We start from the raw sequence: 20,820 nt of genomic DNA, 5'->3' as shown, positions 1-20,820 counted from the left end.
TTTCTGCAAATAATCAGAAAATGCAAGTTTTTAAATTATAGGACAAAGTTCAGGTAGTTCAGTTAGCTGATGGTGCATTTTCTTTAAATGTTCACATCTTTGGTCAAATTGGTCACAGAGCAGTGGTGATGGATTTCTTCAATTTTCTAAACGCAGCACTTATTTTTAATGTGTAAAAGTGAGTCTATTGCACTTCCTTTTCTTTTTTTCTTACCTCAGGGACTAACTGTAGTAGCTTTATTATGCTGAAAGAAAGTTTTTTTTTGTGTGTGTAAATATAGATTATTAGGCAAAAGTTTGACTGGTCCAGCCCACTTAAGATGAATTTATGTTGTCCACGATGTAATTAAAAATGAGTGTGACCCCCTTGTATATATAATATACTCTTATTATAAAAGGACTGATTTACTTAGGATTAGCCGTGATGAATGCGAAAATAACCACAAATTCAACTTGGTTTCATTGTGATTCATGATCTTTGCTTTTATCATTAATAACAATACTTAGGCATCATTAAACAAAAAAACAGACAAAAAATAATAATAACACTGTAATTAGGACACAGCTGTTTCTTCTGTATCGCTGGGGAAGAGAGGCTGCTGGTTGGTTGGGGGTTAGTTAAAAAGAACGTGGTAGTGGAATGAGGGTGAGTTTGAAAGGAAGGCATTTTATAAAGAAAAGAAGACGTGAGAGCATGTAGCAGTCTTAGGGTTGGATCTATGATGTGAGGTGGAAACAGGAAAGAAAAGGAGAGGGCATGAAGACAAGGAGAGCTTCCCATACATTACAGATAAGGCACTTGACATACAAAGCTTTAGAGCAACAAAACTCTGTAACACTCATTTCATGATTTCATCTAAAAACTAAAACAAAATAAAAGCTTCAAAGAACATACCTGTAAACACATTTAATACCCAGAATTATACTTAAAAAATTTACTCAGATCAACACTTTAAATTTGCAGCTGGGTTAACAATCAGAACCCAGACTATTGGGCAGTGACCTCGGGAAATCTGAAATTGCGAAACCGTCCTGCTCCACTGTACTTAATGAAACTCCAGCATTTCAACAGAGCAACGCCCATTCGCAGTGACTACATTGAGTCATCGCTCTTCAGTGGGTGGCATCGTCAATGCAAAACTGCTTGAGCTGAAGAAGAGAGGAAAAAGTTATTTAGCAGTTAGTTCAAGTTTTCTATCGGAGTTTATATTAATTTCTGGCTCTTTTATAGCCTAAACGCCAAAGAACTGTTGAACTCTGGAGATGACTCTACTGGAAGCAGGAATTGTACAAAGTGAGCCTTGGTGGATTAGGAATGAACAGAAGTTAAAAGGGGACATATTATGCTCTTTTCCAGCACCATATTTTTATTCTTGGGACTCTGCTAGAGGAGCGTTGCATGATTCACAGTTCAGAATAATCATGGGTTATCTTGAAAGAAGCGGTTTTAGCTCCCTGCCAGGTCCCTTTGAAGCATGGTTTATAGTACTGCGCTGAATCTCCACTGCAGCGGGTGATGCTTGCGTTCATACTCGGGCACTGTCACTGTCAACATGAGTAAAACTGAGCTAATAAATCTGGCACAATACTAGATATTTGTAATAGTATAAGGGGCAAGCTAGTCACAATTAAGGCCTATTAGATGCTGTTCAACTAATGTTTTATCCTTGTGCTAACAGCATACTGAGTTTACACTGCGTATCACTGCCAAACAGATGTGTTGCAGTTTCTGAGGTTTTTGGCTACGTCACACTTTTAACACAGTGCCATAAATCAGGTATGAGCCAGCTTTCTTCTGATTGGCTGCCTCTTGTAAACAAAAGATTTTAACACTATGTGGGTAGAGCTGTGTGCCCAAGATTACCATATTAGGGATAGCCTCTCTTTGTGACATCACACAGATGCAGGGGTAGAAAAAACTACCTGAAATAGAGCATTTAGAGTAACGTAAAGTCTGAGCTTTTGGCTCACAGGGAATGCCTGCACATGCACAGACCTCATTATCTGAAACTTTGGCCATGTTTAATGTGAACATCCATTATTAAAAGTTTATGACAGAAAATATGGACCAGCATGATAGGTCCCCCTTTAAAAAAAATCTTGCTGATTACTAAACTCAAACCAGAACACTTTACAAATGGCACAAACCACACCGGAGAGCAGAGGAGCACAGTCCTACTGCAGGTTATTACTTTATATGAGAGACTCTGTACTTTTGTGCAAAGACATTGCAATAGCTGAACAGATAGTTGCATAGACAGAAACCTAGGGAAATAAATGCCCTATTGTGTCACCTTCACATAACCCACTTTCAGTTGTTTTGTTCTGTTAGTAAAAAGCAAACAAAGAATAAAGCAACTCAATTTCAAAGCAGAAGGCTTTAAAATGGCTTTTTCGTAGCCGTCAGCTGGCTCTAAGGCACACAGTCAGAACATGAAAGCTAAAGTAGAAGCAGCATCACCTCCTCCGCCCCCTCATCTGTCTTCTCCAAACTTTGCTCTTCTCCATTTTTTCTTCCCCGTCTCATTGAAAACGTTTGGGACTAACATCAAACAAAAGGCAGTGATAAATTTTTTTCCTCTGATGACAAAGCGAAGAGCCGTGCCACTTAATGTAGTGTATGTCATCTGCTGGATCTCTGTGCCCTCTAAAAAACATGAATGTGTGTTGTGTAAAAGTAACAGTGCCAAATTTCCTCAGATACCCGCTGTTCTGGGTTTTAGGGAATCACTGGTCCCTCCCTCCTGCTCCTCTACTGAGGGATATAAGTCCTTCTCATGTTTCTCCATCCCGTGACTTTAATTTCACTGCCTCTTGCGGTGGTTGTTGTTGTGGACTGTGTGACCATTCTGCACCGGGCCATTTTTCTTCATATGCTTTTTCTCTCCTGCCTCCTCGTCCTCCTCCTCTTCTGATTCGTCTGTTTCATCTTTGTCGCTTCTTTCATCATCCACTTTTTCCTGAAGAACACGAGGAAAAGCTCATGAAAATATGTAAACATCATCATTAATCAGGGAGACCTCCTGCTCATGCTCTCCTGGAGCTCTTTAGAGTGTCAGAACAAACTCAGACTTTCAAACGCCTTATTCATTTTTGATCTGCAGCTTTTCAGAAGAGAGTATGTGCAAATTTGACTCACAGAAATAAATGTTTTGCAGCATTATTTAGTTTTTCCTGTTTGACCTAATTGATCTCTTTTGGTTTGCTTACATTGTTGGTGAGGAATCGGATTGCTATGCGTATAATGAGAATGGCCCAGAAGATATGTAGACACTGCAGAGTCATCAGCAGTCCGTTGAAAAAGTAGTAGCCGAAGAATGGCTTATAGATGGTCACTGGATACACCCACGTGCAGTAAATAATCCTGCAAGAGAGACGGCGAGGATTAAGGAGAGTGAAGCATGACAAAGTGGTATACTGCAGCAGTCAAAATTACTGTCTCAAATCTGTGTATATGTATGTGTGTGTGCTTACCAGAAGGGGAAGATAACAAGGCGGGTGACAATGAAGACTGCAGCAAATACAATGAAAATGTAGTTACAGGCATTTCTCCACCCAGCATAGTTGAACATCTTTGCAGACTGTTAGTGGAAAAGATAAAAAAATAATCAAAAAGGGAAAGTTTCTGGGGAAAAAAAAGCATTTAAGCTTCATTCATAGTTTTTCTGTTTGTAAATGGGTCCTCTTGGGCTTGACTGCATGAATGACCCGCATGTAGTAAAACCAAAGAGTATTCGTGGTATAAAGGAGGAACTTAGCCAATGGATCTGTAAAAGATTCAGAGGCTAAAGTGAAAGTGCTTTAAACACGTATTCTCTTTAAAGACCAGCAGGGGGCGATCCTGTGATTACAAAAAGACTTCTGGTCTTCAGATTTCTTGCTCTGTGACCCCAGTGACACTTTTCTGATGGTTTTATGGTCTCAGCCAATAACTTCAAACCATGCTGAATAAAGCATGAAGTTCATTTTATAAATTATGTGTCAGATTATTGGCTAATGATTTGTGTGCTGTGTCCCCCATTTTCACAGTAAGCTCCACCCCTCGCTCGTTGTGTCTGGCAAACACTCAGATAAAATCTTCCTAACTTTTAACTGGACTTTGCTAACAGTGGGTGACTTCATGGCATCTATGTTCACCACTTATACAGTCTTTGGCAAAGAGTCAGTATCACATTCCTGCTATTTATGGCCCTTTGACAAACTAAAATACATTTAATGCTTAAGGGAATGACCTGAATAAAAAAAAGAAAAAGAAAAAAAAAGCAACAGGTTACAAATATTTGTATTACCTGATAAAAACCATGCTAATTAATGAAAGTCTAAAGTGTTTATATCCCACAAATAATACTTAAATTGCACTTTCCTCCACAAGGGGGCAGTATGTGATCAGTGTAAAGACATCAGAATACTCAAAGGCCAAAACATCCTGCTTAGTGGTGGTAGGGATAAATGACATCAGTGCAAACTGTGCAACATTCAAACACAGTTCTCACACCTCACGGAGTAAAATATCTCCAGGATGACAGGATGTAAATATATGTCGAGCTACAGGTTAGTTGATTTTGGGCACGTGCTTTCCATCAGTGTATAAAATGAGGTGAGGCTTTACCTCGAGGAGGTAATCGGAGGAGTCGTGCACCAGCATGATGAGAGTTCCACAACGGATGTAGTTAACACACCAGGAGAAGCTGATGAGGAGGATTGTTGCTACATGGTGAACTATCTGCTCCTTGAAGTCCTGGAGAGGGGGAGATAGATGGTGGTGGTGGGGGTTGTGGGGGGTGGTGGTGGGGCAGTTGTGGGGGGGTAAAGATGTTTTTGAATTAATGCCGTGTACATGAAACAGAACACATATATAACCGTGCGCTATGTTTTAACCAGGTACGTGAGAATGCAAGTAAATCCAGCTTAACATTATCTGGGTTAGACTTTGTGCTGCTGAAACACACTGTGAAAGAGTGTGGCAAGAGTTTTTACCCCACTGTGCTCAGCTGACCAGGCTGAGCAAAGTCCAAGCCAAACACACTCAAAGGTGCACAATACACACACACACATGTCACACAAAGGCACACTGAAACACACACACACGTGTCACAGCAGCCTAATGTCCACTCACAGTCCATGCCAGATGTGAAACTGATCAGAGAAGAGTGACGACAGACTCTTTGTCAGCCTTGTGTGCAGAATTATGATGCTATATCCACACAGAGATTCAATGGTGGCTGTGTCTGCACAAATGACATACTCATTTTACATTTTGCATGCCCCCTCTCCATGAACCACCACCTTATCATGGTAAAGGGGTTTGTCTGCCCTAATGATCCTAAATGCCACGTTGTCCCCAAAATTTGTCCCCAGTAGGGTCTGCCAAGGCAAATTGGTTCTAGGTGAAAGGTCAGGCCAAGTGTGATTCACAAGACGCTTATGGAGCCACATTACCTCACCTGCATTGGGGTTACTGGAGCCCTGGAGGCAGGACTGGTCGACGGGCTCACCCTTAGCCCTTAGATCACAGGGCTTAGCTGGGTTCAGTATGACTTAGTCTCATGGACCATGGGATGAGATTCTCTCTGAGTTTCTCAAGGCTCTAATTGTTGTGGAAATGTTGTCGCTGATACGTCTCTGCACTGTATGGAAGTTGGGGACATTGATTTGGGACTGTCTTACTGGGGTGGTGGATCCCCTCTTTCAGAAGGGGGACTGGAGAGTGTTCCAACTTCAGGGGAGTCACACTCCACTAAACTAACAGACAGAGGAGAGTCTGTCTGTCAGTCAACCTTAGGATTCTGGAGGAATGTTTGAGCGTGAGTGTGAAGCATATGGGATGAGAATTAGCACTTCAAAGTCTGATGTGTTCCCAAAGTTCTCAATTGGAAAAGCGTGGAGCACCCACTCCAGGACAGGGATGAGTTACTGCCTCAGATAAAGGAGTTTAAGTGTATCAGGGTCTTGTTCACAAGTGAGGGAAGAGTGGTGCAGGAGATTGCAGTGATGTGCGAATGCTGTACACAGCAGAAGGAGTTGAACATGAACATGAAGCTGTGTATTTACTAGTCAGTCACCAATGGTCACGACCTCTGGGTAGTGACCAAAATAATGAGAATGAGCTCCCTCCGAAGGGTGGCTGGGCTCTCCCTTAAAGGTAGGGTAAGGAGCTCAAAGAACAGCCACTACTCCTCCATACTGAAAAGCGCCAGTTGAGGTGGTTCCATCTGAATAGGATACCTCCTGGGCACCATCTATGTGAGGTATTCTGGTCATGTCCCACCTGGAGGGGGCTCCAGGGCAAACCTTGGCTCGCTTAGCAATGTCTTTGTGCTCCACTGGAAGAACTGGAGGAGGTGGCTGGGGGGCAAACGGTCTGGATATCTCTGCTTAGGCTGCTGACTCTGTCAACCAGACTGGACAAGCAGCATAAAATTGATGGATGGATGGATGGTTGGGAGGAAAGACAAATGTCTTTTCCTCCTTTTCCTGTTCAAATCCTTTGTACTCCTAAATAAAGAAAATCTTTGTGTTCTTGAGATAAATTCACTTACTTTGCGTTTGACATCAGAGGCAACGCTGAATAGTAGAGATCCATAGAAACCCAGTTCAATCATATAGTACCAATATTGGGACGGCAAGAGAGTCTGACGGGGAGGAGACAGATCGTTAATTTTAAAGTCAATATAACAGTTTGTGCAAATCACTACTGGGAAGTGGGGCTGTACTTTTTCCTATATTACAGATTAACCTTCTAAATGTTCTCTGATGAAATTGATTTTGGTGTAATTTTAAAAATGACTGATGTCTGGTTTAACTTCAGAGAGTGCCAGTTAACACCTCCAAGCTGCATGATTGTCACAGCAACTGTGTGAAGATATTATGTCAATATAGACCAAAATCTCTGAGGAATGCCTCCAGCATCTTGGTGAATTAATGCTAAGAAAAATTAAGGCAATTCTAAAGACAAAAGAGGCTCCAATCCAGTATCAGCTGAATCTATATGTGTCATGCATCCCAACCGAGGGAGTATAGTTTACTAAACTAAACTAAAAAGCCTGAGGATGTTTTGGCACAGATATTCACTGAGTCTGGGATCGTCAGTGAGACTGTGAGATAGGGCTGTTCGATATAACGATATATATCGGATGACGATATAAAAACGTCTATCGTTGCATTTTACGCTATCGTTTGTTTCGTGGTGTCGCAATATTTTTTCATTATTTTGATGGTCACTGTAGTGGCTATATTAATTTCCTAAAGTTCTCTCTTTCTCTTATATTTAATATAACCACACTACAGACAGACAAGCGCTTGTTTTTATGCGTTGTAGTTAGCAACGACGGTAAAACCACCGCTTGTTTATTTTCCACATAAACCTTTCACAATAAAGCTCAAGATCCTGTTGAGACTTTTCAAAATAAACTGAATCACGTGAAAGATGCAGAGTATTTACGGATGAGAAGCAAAACAAGAGCCGCCAGGTGCTAAAAAATAAACCTTAGACTCAAACGTTAGAACAGGCTTTTCCCCGCAGCACGCTGTGTAATAAATACTCACAAAGAAAACGGCAGCCTTACAACCTATGTCTAAAAATGTATCGTTTCATGCATCAGTTAAAACACTGGACTCCAGGTACGCGACGCCCAGCTGGAAACACTTCACGCAAGTCGAGCTGCCCGAGATTCACAAAATTTACAGAAAATGTTACATTTTTGTGATTTATATCGTTATCGGACGATAGATGTCTTAATATCGGGATATGAGATTTTGATCATATCGCACAGCCCTACTGTGAGAGAAGTGTTTATGTTAAAACACCTGCTTTAAAGTCCTTAAATCTGACCTTGACAAATGTCACCCATTAAAGACACTAAAACTAACACTATAACTAATCAAATCTAAAGTGAAACCGAAACGAAGAAAACCCACTCTAGACATGTTGCTTCCATCATTTCAGGACAGGCAGGGAGAAACTTTATTACCTTCCAGGACCTTTTTGTTCTGGAGCTTAATTTAATGAACAGATACGCAGTGCATTTATTGTACTTAGTCATTCTAGAGACGTACCAGCACAGGAAAGCCTTGCCACATCTCCTTCAGGTCATACAGCCAAGGTTTCTGGAAGGACATGCAGGATGGGAATGAGACAGCAAAACACGACAGGTGTATTTATAACAACTGACTCAGCACAAGGATGAGTCAATGCTTCCCCCTCTGACAGCGCGAGAGGTGAGGTTATCACGGCAAAGGAAAAGGCAGACTACCACAAAAAAATTCAGAGAGCTGGACAGGTCATGAATATACATAAAAGCATGAGAGGAGGAAGAGGAGTGGTCGAGGTTAACATGGCAGTACTCACATCGATGAGGGCGGCCAGGCCAGCAATGAAAGCAAGAAGGTAAAAGGTAAATCTCCAACTGCAAGAGAACACACACACATACAAACACACTTTCTACTCAGTCAATGAGGAAAGACAGTAGGCACATTTTCTACCAGCAGACACGTAAATGCATCACACACACACACACACACACACACACACACACACACACACACACACACACACACACACACACGCACACACGCACACATACACACACATACACACACAGACAAATTCTCGCTTACAGTCACAAACACACAAGTTAAAGAGAGCTGTCAAGCTGCGTGAACTGCCTGGAAAATCTGCTGATAATGTCAAACACAACACACACACGCGGGAACACACAAATGCACACACAGAGACACAGACACAGTCAAATATGTGCTAACAGACAATGAGAGCCACTAGACAACACCCTGTACTGGAGACAGTGATAAGTCATTGTCACTGCTCATACAGGTGTAATGAGAAGACGCTACAGAAAACGCTGCAGCAGACACACGGATACAGAGAAGGAGTGGGAGTGTGGGAGATACCCCAGTGGGGGGAATAAGGGAGAGATACAGAAAGCCTGTTGTGTGCACATCCACAATACATCGATTCACAAGAAAAATGCCTTTACGCTGTAGCCCGCATAGTGAAAAACACACCATGACCAGAGAGCAACAAGCATGCAGTCACATGCACGCCTGCACACACCCACACATACACACCCACATGTCACATATGCACACACATCACTGTAAATTGGCTGAAATAATGTAAATGTTTGGCCCATACCTGACATCTATAATATTATTTGCTTTATTTGTTTGGTTTTTGTAGTTATTTTTCCCATCATGTGTGCTAGGAAAACAAAATCACTTCAAAAGCTATTTTAAGCTATTTTTGAGCATTTAGCCCACTTAAAGCTGTTGTGACACACACAAATTCAGCATCACATCACAGTTACTAATCAAACTTGTGTTACAAAAGCTCTTTAATGATGTGTGTGATAGGCAGACAGAAAGAAAATAAAAATAATAAAACATGCTGTTTTCTGCACTTCCACTTAAATCAGGTCACTTCAGTTCATGTGAAGGGAGGTGGGATACAAAAAAGGGTGCAGAAAATTATTTTGATTTTTCAGGCACCAAAGGACAAAAATGTGCCGCTAAAGTGCAAAGCGCTACCCTAACCCAGAAACAACTGCTCTTAACATGACATCAACTCCTGCAAACATCTGCAATAAGCTAAACCAAAGCTAAAGCGGCAAAGAAAGAGCGAGGTTAAAGCTGAGTGTATGGTGACTCCAGCCAAGCAGCCAAAACCTGATTTAGAACAAGTAACAAAAATGCTGTTGAGCAGTCAGGCTTAAAGCACTGCAGACTCCATTTCCAGTGGCTTCGGGCAGGTGTTCTATTGTTTCTTTGAGTTAATACTTAAACAGTAAAATACAGATCATGTGTGTGACTTCATTAAAGATTTGAGTGGAAGACACTTTGACTACAGCTTAAGCTTTATGTTGCTAACTTATGACGTACGGCTAAGTAATGCAAATGTAATGAAACAAACGAGTTTCTTCAGGGAACAAATGGGTTCAACTTCAACCCATCCGAATACTTGGCAAACATATCGGTGCCTCCTGATTTTACACTTACAGTTTTGTAATTGTCATATTTATCAGCAACATCTCTCCGCAGGAAGTGCCATCATTAATGTCATTTATGTCTTTACCAAGAACCGACACGCAGGAAATAAAGGGTGTGAGAGAACGGGGTTTGAAAAGGGTTTCCAGGGTGAGCGTGCACTGAAAAATGTCATGTCTTTTGAGCCTTGTAGGAAAAAACAAAGCTGTAATACTTCCCCTACAACTCCATCTCATGAGTGATGCAATCAGAGGCTCCAGAGAAGCTACAGAGACCCTGTGGTCGGTACAAACTGTATTTCTATCTCACTCTTTATTACAATGACTTTTTCATCCACTGTACACAGCGTGTCCACTGTTTTCTGGGTAAATATGGTAAACTGATCTTTTGAGTTAAAAGCTTTCACAGATCTGCATCAAACATAAACAACACCCAAGCCAACAGATCATGAAAGACTTACAAACAGGACACATGGGATAATATAATCATAGGATTTCTCTGCATCCATATCAGTGGACAGTATATCTGCATGCTATCAGTACTAGTATCGGTATCATGTTATCTGCTGCTTACTGTCTATTGTACTGTACGTATCTTCAAGCATGCCGCTGTGAATCCTGTCAGCTGGTAGTAGCTGGCCTCAATAGCCTTGTCTTATCAGGTGATCAGGCTGTTGGTTTAACTCGGCTTCTATTACAGTAAATGTTGGCTTACAAATAAAAATAACCAACAGTGGTGACAGAGCCCCAGCTGCAAAGGCCCTGTGCTAATAAGCATGGTTGGATGTGTGTGTGTGTGGAGAGCAGGGGCAACATTGCAATGAGAGCAGAAATAGATGGCTACTTTTGCCCTCAGAAATGTGCTCATATTGCCAGAGGAACACTCTCTGGACTCTACAGCAGTCATATATGTTTAGAAGAGCACGGATGCATACCTGGCCTCGCGAAACTTTTTGAGCAGACTCGGTCTGTCCTGGTTCCTTCGTCTCCTGAACCATCGCTGAACTTGTCTTTCTGAGTAGCCAGTCTTCTTGCAAAGACTTGCTACTGAAGACTGAGAACAGCACAAAGAGGTCAGATTTGATTATTTTCCCAGTGACTTCGTCGAGAGCTGCATTAGAGCCTTTGTGATTTTGCAATAGAAGGCCAGAGGTATCTACCTGTGTGGGGTTTTTGGTAATGTTACAGTAGTAGGACTCCAGTGTGGGGTTGTGTGGGACCTTGAGCCGCACCGTGTCTTCAACCCCGAGCAGCGAGGCCAGAGGCGTGGCCACCATCCTGCAATTGTGACATGTTGGGATTAAAAAACAGTGACAAAAAAAGGAAGCATAGGTGTGATCATTAAATATTATATAATCTGATATTCAAGCTATTATATATATATCTTTTTTGTAAATGTGTTGTTTTGATTACACTGTTTCTATTATTGTATATTCTAACAATTCTGTGGCTGAATAGGAGGTAGAAATGAAAAACAATGAGGAACAGAGTCTCCTGGCATTAGCAGGGAAACACATATGAACGCTGATTAGCTCCTGGAAACAGGAACGCTGTTTGCACACTTACATGGAAAACAATAACAGTTGAAGAAACAATGGGAATTTATTCATCATAGATCAGGGCACAACAAAAGAAGTTTAAGTAACTACTGAGGGGAAAAAAGCATAAACTAACTGAATACAAAGTCAGGAGAGGAGGTACCTGATGAGAGATTAAAGACCTAAAGAAATGCATAAACGCATTCAAGGTAAATGTCTGAGATAGAGCAAGACAGAGTGAAAAATGGACCGACCTTTCAAAGATCTGACGGATAATGAGGAATATGAGGGCAATGGGCAGCGCCACCCACAAGTCGCGGGCCTTGGCGTATACTCGTCCATCCCGATCCTCCAGGTCAGCCCAGCCCAGGCCCTCCGGAAACCACCGCCGCTCCTGCCAGAACCACTCACTGAGCTCCGACAACATCCTGAAGCACACGGACACAAACGGAGTCAGCACTTTCAGACAGCGTGTAACCCAAGCTACAATACAATAGCTATCATTTAGACCCGCAAACCCTAAAGTTTGTTGGTGTCAAAATAGGTGAAGAAAAGACAGCTGGATGGTTGCTAGAACTCGCAGGTCACACCTATATTTTTGAAATAATGTCCCATCACAATCCTGGTGGAAATCTATTTGAAGAAAAGCTGTTGGGTAGTGGAGCAGGTTTTAGCCTGGTGGTGGTCAGAGGGCCCGGTGGCGCCAGTGTCCGGCAGCCTCGCCTCTGTCAGTGCGCCCCAGGGTGGCTGTGGCTATAATGTAGCTTGCCATCACCAGTGTGTGAATGTGTGTGTGAATGGGTGGATGACTGCATGTGTAAAGCGCTTTGGGGTCCTTAGGGACTAGTAAAGCGCTATACGAATACAGGCCATTTACCATTACCATTTAGCCACGGCTCCTACAGTGTGTTCAATGCGTTACTCTAAAGAAAACAGCCCAGTGAAAAAAGAGAATACAACAGAATGTGGACATGACGCTGGCTGAGAAAACAACAGGTTGTTTACAGTGTTTGTGCGTATTTATACCACTGTTTCCATGAGCCGAACAGAAAAACTTTTAGGAGGTTGCTTTTATCAGAATGTTACCACTTAAAGATGTTCTGACTGAAGATATGACCATCTTACAAAAAATAATTAACATGTTAGGAGCGAGCCGCAGGTTCAGCTGAGCTTTCACAATTTTATTTTTATCAATTATCTTTTAAACTAAAATCCCTTTAAAAGTCATTTGGTTTAAGATGTAAAAAAACAACAACCCAAACAGACCCAACAGAGACTAAAGGCGCATGCTGCTACTTCTGTTGCTCTTTTAAAAGTAAATACATTTTCTAAAAATATGCCTTTCTGAGTCATTTTGAAGGAAATATCTGCTGATGTGGGGGATTCCCTCATGAACAGCTGCAGTAGAGTCATTTCTGCACATTTTACTAATAAATTTGTTAGAAGTGATCATATTTTTAAGTATGATCACTTCTCTATTATTAAAGTTCCAAGAGCTTTAATAATAGAGTATTTCTCCAATATCTCACTACTAGTGAGAGTAGGAATGTTGATCTTTCATAAATGAGCATCTCTTTCAAGAACAGTGATATTGTTCTTCCTAAAATCTGTATCAAAAAGCAGGGACGAGCAAGCAAAGAGGTAAACTCTGAATAACTGAGCTAAAAAGTTTTGTAATTCTTCATCATTTTTAATTTTTATTTCATTCTGAATCTTTCTTTGTTTCTTCCAGTTTAGTTTGAGTTAGTTTCCAAAGTGGGTTTATTTGTCTCAATTTAGTTTTTACTTTTTCAAAAAGTTTAGTTTTATTAGTTCCACTGTTAGTTCTAGTCTTTTTAAATTATTGTTATATGGGTGGCAATTATCAGGGGCCTGCCAATCAGAAGTTAGGTGGCTTGATCCCTCCACTCTGCACGATGAAGTATCCTCAGGTAGATGCTTAACCCCTGATGCACCTATCAGAGTTTGAGTGGGAATTTTAAGGGCATTACACACCGAGTGTGTTGTAAAAAAGCGACATGAAAATCAGAATTTCCCAGATTTGAACTTGTCGTGTAACAAATTTACAAACTGAACATGCTGTGTTTTTGTGGAAAATGTTGACATCAAGCGATGATGAGCTGGTGGTGTGGCTGCTTTTGTACATATTTCAGGATGTCAGCGGCATTTTGAGCTCTTGTTGGGGTCTCCTCCCAGCTGGACATGTCTGAATCATGTCATCAACAAGGCATTCTAGTTAGAGATTGTGAATCACCTCAACTTGCTCCTTTCAGTGTGAAGGAGCAGCACCTCTACTCCAAGCCCATCCTCAATGGCCAAGCACCTCACCCGTAACTAACATAAAATTAAAGTGCTATTAGAACACTTACATTATCTTACGTCTTGTTGTCTGATATTCACCATGCAGAGATCAGTGAAAACATGCCTGAGTTGCAGGACAGACTCTCATTTCTTAGTGTAATGCTGCCTCTTAATGATTTGGGGGTGTTTATCTTGTTTTCCCTTGAGGATGTCACGGGCTGGACTGAGATGGTTTGTGAGCCTGTCCCAGCCCTCAGGCCATATTTTGCCCATATGTGGTCTATAGACTGGCTATACATGCACCCACTATACATCCCTGGCTATGTATATAGGAGGACAACTGTAATCGGATACATAATTTGGAGAATTGGATGATTTCCCCCTAAGTGGAAGCCTTCCTGTGTGTTTCTTACCATGCATATAACAGAGCAAAGACAGCATGCATAGAAGTCAAGAGGCCCTCACAGGAGAGGAAAAGGCAGACCAACAACTAAGCAAATCGTTCCCTCCACATGTGCTTAGTCGAGGGCAGCACTTTCTCCTCAGACAGTACATAGCTGAATATTTCTGATGCAAAGTTCAGGGAGTGGCAGAAAGAGAGAGTGTAAAGAGGTTTGAATGAATATCTGCGGGACGTGAGTCATGAGTCAGTCGTAAGTGCAGAGCAGCGGGGGCGCCCCAAAGCACTCTATCTCCGGCGTCCCCCTGCAGATCTACAGTAACTCCCCTCCCAACAACTGCAGCTGCGAATGCCAAAACCTCGTAACCGCTTCATCCCCACTCCCATCCCCACCCTGCTGCTCCCTGCCAGTTATTTAAAAAGGATTCCCTCCTTAGCTTAGAGAGCCAAAACCATGTGTAATGCCTCCCTGTCATGACTATCTTTAAAATTTACAGCCTAAACCCTACTTAGCCATTAATGTTGATAGAGTTTTACAGAAAGAGAAGCAGAAGCAGTAAAACAACCGTGCGGTTCATAAATTTTTTAGCATGTCCTTATCTGTGTTTGGAGCTGTGTTTGGTTTTAACGTTTCTGATAAGAGCTCACATGAAATACTTTAATATCAGAGCAGAAAAAGAGTTTCTCTGAGAAATAAATAAGCGCCTTTTCTTTAAATTAGACCCTTATAATGTGGAAAACACCCATTAAATGGATACAAAGGGGACATCTAAACATTACTTGTTTCTCCTGACCAACAGATGGAAACTGGAAAGTATGCAGTTTTTCTATTACTGATTATCTATTATTAATCCAGCATTTGTCATATAAAGAAGAAGTGTACTGTTTGACTGACCTCCTTCCTCTACTGGCCTTTTATTGGTGTACTGAACTCATCAGACTGATTAGTAGTTGTTTACATATTTAAACATGTGAAAGATTTCTAGTTTGACCCCAGGAGGAGACACAAATCGATTTGTAATTGGGATCGAAATAAACACACTGGAAGCGATTTGCTCGAAGCTGCTAGCTTGTCGTTAACGGACAGCCAAACCTCTGGTTGCCCAGGTAACACTCTAATATAGGGGTGTCAAACGTAAAGCCCAGATTTGAGTCGGCAAAGACTCCAAATCCGCCCACTTGACAGGTTTGGAAAATGTGGGCACATATTTTCCACTTTCACTGATCTGACCCACTTAAGAAAGTGGGCAGTATGTGGCCCTTGATGTAGAATGACTTTCACGTATTTAACGAGCAGATCATATTCCAATCAACAGTATTCTTCGCTTTCATTGGTAGTTACCTCTGTTGCTCACCTGCAGGTATTTCTCCCATAGTCACAGGCTTTAGGAGCAGCCAAAAGTAGCAGCTGATAAGCTCATGATTATTCCACTTAATCACACAGACTTTGGGAAAATGTTATAATTTCAGCTATTATGAATTACTAAAACAAACATTGTGCCACTTTCTGTGTTGCAAGACTCCTTCTCCTTTTTTTTTTTGCTATTCAGCACATCCTTTCCCTTTCCTGTTGCCCCTCAGTAAAACTCCAGATTCACTCCCTGACAGACCATGGGAGTTTTAGCTCAGTTAATTATTAATTTATTCAGTTTTTCCATTTGGATTATAATTAAGTTCAAGTCTTCTCTTACATAAAAACAAGTTTCTTTAGTTTCATGATTCCACAATTTTCCTGATTATTTAGATTTTTTCATCTGTAACAGAAAAGCCATAAATGATCTTTTATGTTTAACTTCATAACTAGTTCAAGAAATTCAGCTTCACTTCATGTAAACTGCAGCTCACTGACACTGTTGGCTACGTCTCATGGTTGAGTGCTTCAGTTATTTTCCTCATCATGTCATGTTAGTCATGGCCCCAGTTTCCTGTTGCAGGAGCACGGCTGACTGAGCATTGGGCTGCCCCTTCTCGTACCCCACCACCCCCCTTCTTTTAACACAGGTAGTGGTGGATAGGAACGGTGACATATTTTTCCCGGTCACTTTGCCAGCTCTTCCACTTCGGTAGCCCTACATCTCACTTTTCCCAGAGTGTGCTGCCAGATCTTAAGAGCTCCGCTGAGCAGGGTTTTTGCATGCATGTCCGGCTCCATTATAAAAAAAGACAACAACAACAACAACAACAACAACAACAACGGTGTAAGCTCATTGAAATCCGATAACTAAATGAGCTTCTGAGCATCACTATGGATGGCCAAAAGAGCAGATGGCACTTATTCCCCCGTATAAATATGTGATTTCCTATAATTAAAAATGACTAAACACTGTTTATGAGTGTGTCCGCTGTGATTAGTTCACCAAACACATACACACAAAAGCAAACAAAGGGGGGAACATGGTACTAAACAAAGTTCTTTTAATTTCTCGTTATTGTAGCAGTATGTGGTGAGTTCAACTTAGGATCCCAGAGGGTATTTTTAGGGTGACTTGTTGAGTTCATGCAGTGAATTCAGCATGTTAAAGCACTTTCCCCCCCACAGCTTTCCTAACCCTTCATGCTATTGGCTCACTAGGTCACATGATCAGACTCTGACCATTTTAATGGTCCAATAAAAATAAAGGAAGCCTCTGGCAGGGGAGGGAAAAGGAAGTTGTCTGTGTATGTCCCTTTCCTTCTGTTTTTCTGACAATGAATGTACAGTACAAGCATGTTTGGTGATTATCAACAGTTCTCTCAGTTCACCAGCTGTCACTGCTGTTTCTTTTTAAGCTTTTCCTGGATCCTGGGTTTTCAAACAAGTGATGTAGTTTCTCAGAAATTTTAGCAAAAACCTACACAGACACTCACTGGTTCCTGGTACAGAGTCCAGGAAAATTTGGGGAATGTAAACATGCTGCCACCACACAAAGGAAGCACTCCAGATTTCCAATTCATCTCCACAGATTAAGAACATCTCATGGAGATTTACAGTCAGCCTTTTTCTGGATGGTAGAGGACTGAGTCAGCCAGAGGAACATAAGTCACGAGACAGTAGTGATGTGCTCTGACTGTGAGTCACTTGTACCAAACCACCTATGATTGTACAACCATCCATTTACTCATATCCATCCACACTTGACACATTCAACAGCAAATGAAAATCCAAAATCAAATTTAAAATCCTTTTCATCACACACAAACTCTTGAATAATCAGGCCTCGTCTTATCTTAAAGACCTCATAGTATCGTATCACCCCATTAAAGCACTTCATTCTCAGACAGTTCTTGGAGTATTTAAAAGTAGAATGGGAGGCAGAGTCTTCAGCTTCCAGGTCTTCCTCCCCTCACCTCACACCTGTCGTGGCAGATGGCCGGCCCTCCCTGAGCCTGGTTTTTACCGGAGGTTTCTTCCTGTTAAAAGGGGGGTTTTCCTTCCCGCTGTTTCCTTCCCCCACTGCTCTTAGGGGTATTTAACAAAATAAAGCACATTGAGGCAACTGTTGTTGGGATTTGGCACTATATAAATAAAACTGAGCTTTTAACTATGAAGTGAATGAATGGATCACTCACATGATAAGCTATAAAAACTACTATTGGAGACCAGAAAGAATGGTACACTGATGGTAATTTTAGCAAAATTCAAAAGACTGGAGTTCTGCTGTTGGACATTTTTTTAAACATGGGTTGTTCTGAAAAGCTAAACTAAATTCAAGTGTGGTACTTAACAGGATGTCACTGTTGTAAAAAGTCAGTTTGTGAACTTTCTTCCTTCCTAGATTTTCCACCAGTAGCTATAAATGGTTTTATTGAAAAGTGGAAGTGTTTAGTAACTACAGGAATTCAACCACAAAGTGGAAGACCACATAAAGTTACAGAGAGGGGTCGCCAAGTGAGTAAAAATCATTAACAAACTGCAGACTCAATAACTGTGGAATTGAAACCTTCTCTGACATTAACATCAGCACAAAAACTGAACGCCAGGAGCTTCATGACATGGGTTTCCGGGCTAAGCAGCTCCTGTCGCTGTAATGTGTTGGTGGCCCAGTACTTTTGCCCATATAGTATATTTTAAATATTATATATCTTTAAAAAAAAAAAAAAGGTGGCTGTTTATATTTTAAACAACCATATGGAAGTAAAAAAAAGGATGAAATAGCAGCCTGATCATGACTTATCTATAATATGTTGCTGATCAAAGTATCACCAGTTCATCTATATTTATATATAGCATACTGCAGTACACAATTCATTCCAACATACTTTAAAGTTTAGCATGTATTTTTTCCTGGTATTACTCACACAAATACTGTGTTTTTGTAAAAGGAAACACCCAAGGATTCACTAAATAAATCTTTTTCGCAGGATTAGTTTTTAACCTTTTTTAACATAAAAATGTTAGAAAATTGTAATTACTTAGAATATAAACAGGTTATACAATATCTGTCACTGATAAAGAAAACAGTTTACGTATGATAAAGCAATAACGTGTAAAATATAACGAGAGTCATAAACTATCCCACTCATTATTTGATAAAAAAAAGCTTGGTTACTTCATAGTTAAAGGCTCATAAACTGCTGGGCCTGGTGATTTATTACAACTGGTTTGATAAGGATATTGAGTTACATCTCAGTCACTTGGCACTAAGTGTTTGCTCAATGCTTATTCTCTGTTTAAGTAATTTAATGAATTTCCTAAATTTAGACTGCTGTAAATCTGCGTATTGATTTTACACTGAAGATCCATCCATGTATATATGTAGGTGGATAGATGGATGAAGTTACATTTTTATTCTAATCGCATGATACGTCATCATTGGTGGGGACAGTGTTAAGCCATATTGAAAAAATTATCTCTACAGATATTGAAGAAAACATCATCTATAATTTTAAGGGTCATGGTGTTGGAGCCTATTCCGCGCTGATATAGGCAAAAGGTCGCGAGTCTGTCACAGTCAGCCTAATCACGTTCACACATGCAGTCTAATAACTGCATGTGTGAACTAATAACAAAGCTCACATTGATGTGTTTGGATTTTTGGAGGAAAACCACACAGCCACAAAGAAATCCTGCAAACTCAACCCAGAAAGGTCAGCAGGTCTGAACCCAGAACCTTCTTGCTGTGAAGAAACACTGCTCACCACTGCACCTCTGTCCTGCCCTTTGGCATAGTCACAACATCTAATCTAATTATCTTCTATTTCTGGGCACAACGTTTTTTCATCTACATGGTGTTTTAAGTACTGATTCATGTTCATACACACATAGTTTATACTTACCACTCTTAATTATTAACAGGTTTATAAGCCACCAATAACAAATAACCAGAACCAGGGAAGCCACATCACTTACAAGTACTGGAGAAATAATCGGACCTGACGTCTTTTCTGACCTTTGGAAACAAAGCTTTGGCAAGAAGACTTAAAAGGGCAGAAAAGTCCACATTTTGAGCCCTGCACATGACAGATTTCTAGGTTAAGGAATTAAATGTTCTACCAGCAAAACTACTTGGTTAGGTTTAGGAAAAAAATAGTGGTTCAGGATAAAATGCAAAGGCTGGCACCTTTTTTAAAGCTCAGTTTTCTTTGCTGTCAAGGGGACACATAACCTGCTAAACAGTGTGGACAGCATAGATGCTGCAGACATGAAATATACTTCCTATTAAAATACATTAATTGCAAAGGCATACTGTCATATAAACACGTGACAGTTTGTGTTTTGTTATGAGACCAGAGTGGATTATCAGGCCACATAATCAGCCAGGCTAATAATCAGGCAAACCCTAATATCAACCCCTAATTGTAGCGCAGTGTTGGATTCATACAATTTTTTTGCAACTCAAACTCTTCAAATACTTTCATCTCAGCTGTGGACTAAATACAGTATGTCAAGCCTCCCTATATACACTGTTTATGTGTTATGGTCCAGCTCACAGCCACGGATTAGGAATCACAGTACAAACCACGAAAACCTGAATGCACACATTGTGGGATGAAGTGGCAGTTCAGGAGGCTGACATGCTTTCTGCACATGGTTCATTAGCTGTAACTCAGGTCATGCTTTGGATATTCTGGGCCAGAGAGTTTTCAGGGTGAGTCATACACATTGTTCACATTTTACACATCCTTACACTGGATTAAAAAATAGCTTTTTAAAATAGATATTTTTATTAGACGTAGCAAATAAAGAAACACAAAAAGCATAAATGTGAATTATATCTTTTACGTGTAAGAAAATGCGAAATCATCCTAAAGCAGACGGACAGCTCAACGTTTCATCACTGTCACGCAGTCTGTGTTTTAGATAGAGATCACAAGTCAGTCGGTTTTAGTACCACTGACACTGATCTGTGACACTGATGAATTATTGATGAGACCGTTCAATCAGGCAGCAGACTGATTTGAACAGGCTTGTTCAGGTGGTGTGGGGACTAGGGCTGCCACGATTAGTCGACTAGTCACGATTACGTCGACTATCAAAATCGTCGACGACTGATTTAATAGTCGACGCGTCGTTTGAAGCTTTGTAAGATCACAAAAGACGCAAAGTAGTAGGATTTAAGAGTGTAATAATGGACTGAAACAGAAGATGGCAGCACTGCATGTA

The 20,820-nt window shown here is 40.9% G+C and overlaps 1 protein-coding gene across 1 annotated transcript in view; it reads right to left on the bottom strand.

Moving 5' to 3' along the window:
- Positions 1-457: 457 nt before the first annotated feature.
- Positions 458-20,820, bottom strand: part of cers2b (ceramide synthase 2b) — a 28,222-nt gene continuing 7,859 nt past the window's right edge. Inside the window, exons 2-11 of the mRNA XM_063486493.1 lie at positions 11,791-11,964; positions 11,159-11,276; positions 10,934-11,052; positions 8,348-8,405; positions 8,056-8,106; positions 6,540-6,632; positions 4,610-4,738; positions 3,475-3,581; positions 3,211-3,364; positions 458-2,960 (exon numbers count right to left, since the gene is read on the bottom strand). Of these exons, the coding sequence (XP_063342563.1) occupies positions 2,805-2,960; positions 3,211-3,364; positions 3,475-3,581; positions 4,610-4,738; positions 6,540-6,632; positions 8,056-8,106; positions 8,348-8,405; positions 10,934-11,052; positions 11,159-11,276; positions 11,791-11,963 (1,158 nt within the window). The 5' untranslated portion in view covers position 11,964 and the 3' untranslated portion in view covers positions 458-2,804. The remainder of the gene's footprint in view (positions 2,961-3,210; positions 3,365-3,474; positions 3,582-4,609; positions 4,739-6,539; positions 6,633-8,055; positions 8,107-8,347; positions 8,406-10,933; positions 11,053-11,158; positions 11,277-11,790; positions 11,965-20,820) is intronic.

The sequence above is a fragment of the Pelmatolapia mariae genome, linkage group LG10_11 (genome assembly GCF_036321145.2).
Source record: "Pelmatolapia mariae isolate MD_Pm_ZW linkage group LG10_11, Pm_UMD_F_2, whole genome shotgun sequence".
Classification (NCBI taxonomy): domain Eukaryota; kingdom Metazoa; phylum Chordata; class Actinopteri; order Cichliformes; family Cichlidae; genus Pelmatolapia; species Pelmatolapia mariae.
Note: the sequence above shows the minus strand (reverse complement) of the source record. Positions and strands in the feature narration are given on the sequence as shown.